The 4,422-nt window shown below is 36.0% G+C and overlaps 1 protein-coding gene across 2 annotated transcripts in view; it reads right to left on the bottom strand.

Annotated features, from left to right (window-relative positions):
• Nucleotides 1-1,337: 1,337 nt before the first annotated feature.
• Nucleotides 1,338-4,422, bottom strand: part of MEMO1 (mediator of cell motility 1) — a 50,527-nt gene continuing 47,442 nt past the window's right edge. For both annotated transcript variants that reach the window (XM_025205142.1, XM_025205143.1), the window contains one exon: nt 1,338-3,503. In XM_025205142.1, coding sequence (XP_025060927.1) covers nt 3,372-3,503 — 132 coding nt within the window. In that variant the 3' untranslated portion in view covers nt 1,338-3,371. The remainder of the gene's footprint in view (nt 3,504-4,422) is intronic.

Here is a 4,422-nt window from a genome sequence, read left to right as displayed (position 1 = left end):
AAGAGTGCGAGACAAAACCCAGAGGCCTGAAGACAAAGTGATGAACGGAATACAACAAACAATAAAAGCTATGAAGCAAAGTGCCAAGAATTGCCAAGCAATTCCAGAAAGCTTTAAGAAAGGAGGCTGCAATGGAGTTAAGGATTCAAGCAAGGAGGTATTCTTGGGTTCCAATGACTGGGTAACAAATAAATTTGAAGGAACAGTTGGCTGAGAACTCAGAGTCAGAATAGAGCTTAAATTTTCCACCAGGCTCCTGAGGGGAGATCTTTCAGTAGTCAAAGAAGCCAGAGTGGAAGGCGCCTGGTACAGATGCCGGGCATTTATTGACCATTCGTTACAATTACCCCTAGAGCCTCGGTAGATCACTTTTGCCATGTTTCAATGCTGGAAGCAGTAAATCCAAGAATAAAAATCCTGTAGTAATATTACAATTTAAAACAAACTCTTAATAACCAGCACTCTAATGGAAAACAACAAACAAGAACAAAAATTGCAAAATCCTCAAAGAAATATTTTCATCTTGAGTGCCTACCCAATTATCCAACATACCAAGCACTTATTAGAAGAACGTTTTCCTTTAAATGGTATTCACTGTGTGCATCTACACATTCATTAATGCGCAGTGGTTACTGCATATTTATTTAATACTTGATTATACAAGTACTAAATTAAATTCACGGTAACCAGAGTTACTGCGTAGTAGTGCTGCTGAACATCTTTTTAGTGATGCTATTGTGCAACAGTGTAATAATACTGTGAGGTAGCATATTAGCACTGTTTGTGCTGTGATGAGTTACTGCGCAGTTAGTGTCTCATGTATACATGTCTACTGTGACCAAAAAGGTGTCAACCCTGCTCATTTTACTCACACGCATAATCCAAGAAAAGTGAATGGACCTGCTCATGCATATATAGCAAATCAGGATTTATCTCAAAGAACATATTGCCCATATTTGAATGAGAAAAGGATCCTTGGTTGAGCTGAAACAATATGGTCTTCAGTGAAGATTCTGGTGTCTGGACACAAATTTTGCCTTGACGTATTTAAAAAACTGAGGCACCAGGAAAATTTTCAAGTTATTACAGCAAAAAAAGCCAATCATCATCAAGACCAAAAAAAATTAAATATATTCTGGAAATACATTGCTGCCCTCAAATGAGGTAGGCTGCCCCACTTTGGGTTCTTTAGTTTTTAACCCAGTTTTCACTTGCTTCAGTAGTCTTTCCCTTTGTCCAGGTTCCTGAACTGCCACAGCTGGTGTTATTAGTAGGCTCAGAAATTCTGATTTTAATTAGAAACTTTATTCTGAAATACATTACATAGTTTACAGGTGGTAAGAAGTCGTGTCATTGAGAGATATTTCAGAACACTATGCTGAGTAAAATGGTTGTCAGATTTTCCTTGGAAAGTTTCCAGTTGTTTTTTTTTTTTAAAAACAAAGAAAACCAAAATATCTTCTTACAGAGCAGAGATGCAACTTAAAAATATCTGTATTTGAAGGTTATTACTACATTTACCTTATGGAGAAAGGATATGTTTAATCAATTCAAATAACTGCACATTTCAATGCCACATTTGGTATTATGGATGACAAATTCAACTTCTAAATAATCCTTGAATTGATAAAATTTAAAAGAAGAAATGTGTTCATTTCAATGACAAAATCATCTCTGATAAATAAGGCACAGTCAGAAACCTCTGAAACTATAAGTGACTACCAATTCAATTTTACTTTCACATATTTCTGTTTTTCTTTGATAGCCCAAAACAGTTTTCTGTCTGCTGCTGTAAGTTTTCAAGAGGTCAAAGCAGCAAGGCAACAAACAGAGAAAACACGCAAAAAATGTTTGGAGTTTATGATGGCTTAGAAATATCTGTAAAGTAGTTCATTTTTATAAATGGAGCATTCACCTGATATAAGAGAAGTGGTGACCATCCAAAGAAAAATACGGGTGTGGCATTATTTCTGCAAGTAGTGTCCAAGCTACATATCGATTCCCAAAATTCCAGAAAACATCACATCTGGCACAATTTAAGCTGGAGACATCATGTGCAATGATGCTCATAAGTGTCAATCGATCTTATTTATCAATGTTCCTCTCTCCACCAAAAGCCAAGTATTACACACATGTAAAGGCTGCCTACTTTAGATCACAGCTCAGGGAATATTAACTCCATTTAGATAAAGAGTAACTACTGCCATCACACTTTGTGCTATTTATTAAACAAAACAGTCTTCCAAAATGGTGCTAAATGAACAAACAATTCATATTTTGGTTGGAAAAAGCTCAAGAAACCCATAAGATGTGGTGATGTTTTAAGATACTGGAACACATTTTAAAAAAAATATTTAAATTTTCAAATGTGAGGGTTTTCCCCACTCAGATCCTTAAGATCTGATGTGGCCTTTATGATCTGTGAGTTTTCAGATTCACCTCATCTGTAGATTACTGTTTTCAATCTTAAATCAAGGCAAGTAAAGTTAGGTATTCATTTTCGTTTAATAAGCTTCAAGCAAAAAATCACCAAAATTGGGTTTTTTGACTATTTGTATCGTAAGTTAGAAGATAATGTTATATGTTGTTCTGTGAAACAAATACAAGCACTAAAAATACAAAAGTTTTTAAAAAACCATTTGCAAAGCTGAACTCATATTGCAGCTTTGAGGTAAAAAAATTCTGTAAATGACACAGTCATGACAAATGTTGAATATAAAATACATTCTAAAAGTACTTTACAGAATGGTTGAGTTTCCTTATCAGGCATAAAAGCTGAGAAGAAATGAAGTTATGATTAGCAGTTCACATACAGAACACAAAGCAATAAGTTTAAATCAGACTATTTTGGTTTGTGTAGCCCTTTATTAGCAACTAAAATAGAAGATATCTGTTGTACAACACGGGTAGTAACTGACTATACTGGAGATTTATTATATTCTAATACAGGATCATTTATAAATGCATTTTTATTAAAAAGCTTCCACCCCTTTTTTCTGTTTACAACTTGCAAAACTATTCTGAAAGCTGAATACATGTGCACAGGTCTGCAAAGAGTGCAAATTTAGGATATGGTAAATGCTTTACATGTTGTACTTTTAAGGACTGTCTGCCACCATGCCTTTACAATCATCATCACCTTTTAAAATCACAAAATATTGACAGACACCAGCCTTTTTTCCATTGTCCTAAACAAGGCATTTTTAAATGAGTTGAAACTAAGGAAGGACTACACCTACTAGAAAAGAAGAGAGTTCTATTAGTTTGAGGTTTCAGTATACCCAAAGACCAGGAACTGTATCTTTGCAAGGGCTAGGCTGGGACCCCGTATAGAGAGTGTGTGCAGGTGCCATCCCTGAGTATTCAAAGTTTCAGTGGACCATCAGTGCTCCAGCTGCGTAACTCACTGAGCTGTCTTGCCAGTTTCGACACTGGCTTGATTGGGCATAATTCAAAAATGAAAAGCTCATATTCATTCCATTCTTCTGGAGCTCATTGATAGCCTAGGAGAAACAAAAAAAAAGTGTAAGAAAAAGTTATTTGTGAGATGTTTCAAGCGATCAGGCTTCTCCTACTTTCTAGCTCTCAATCCTTCCGCTCAAGCAGGACTCCATGAGTTCCTACACCTTTGCTCAAAAAAGCTAAAATGATTGAACACACAACATCTTCTGAGAAAAAACCCTGTTTTGTAGGGGGCTAGAAATTTAAGCAAGACAGCCATAACTAAGGAGAATGACAGAGCTTGATGTTTTTGAGGCAGATGTGCCATTAAAGAGAAAGAAAAACATGCAGCAAAAAAAGACATCTGAAGATGTAACATGAGAAGAGGAAGACGTGAAAGAAAGGAATATTAGATTTATTTCTAAATTCCACTTTAAATACAAAGGATCATACTATTTTTGGAATATGTGCACCACCATAATGTTTAACTTTATTACATGCATCCTATCCTAGACCTGTCAATGCAGATTTAATCACATGCTCCCTCAGTAAAGAGATTCCTCAGCATATTCTCCAGAGATCAACCTCCAAAGGAATAAAACCTTCTCTGATAAAAAGTAATGATATACTTCTTAATTTTATGTAACATATTTTACAATGTAAGGCTAAATTTGCTAGGGTGGCTTCAGCTGATTTGCACCATTCCAACAATGCTATGAGCACCAATGACCCAGCTCAGTCAACTAGCTACACAAGGTTTATCTTGGCACTGCATCACTAGAGGGGCACAAAGCACCCACAGCATACCAGCTGTGAATGAGACCGACCCATAATTGTTCCTTTTAAATTTAGGAGTTGACCTTTGCAAAGCCACACTGTGTTACTGGATGATCTCCATTACATTTGTAAAATCTGAACACAGTCAGACCTCTCAAGGCACACATAACCGCCAGACGGAAAATACACAGACAAACTTTGGGG

Source organism: Alligator sinensis, unplaced genomic scaffold (genome assembly GCF_000455745.1).
Source record: "Alligator sinensis unplaced genomic scaffold, ASM45574v1 scaffold284_1, whole genome shotgun sequence".
Classification (NCBI taxonomy): domain Eukaryota; kingdom Metazoa; phylum Chordata; order Crocodylia; family Alligatoridae; genus Alligator; species Alligator sinensis.
The sequence above is the reverse complement of the archived record's forward strand: the minus strand, read 5'-3'. Positions and strand labels throughout refer to the sequence as shown.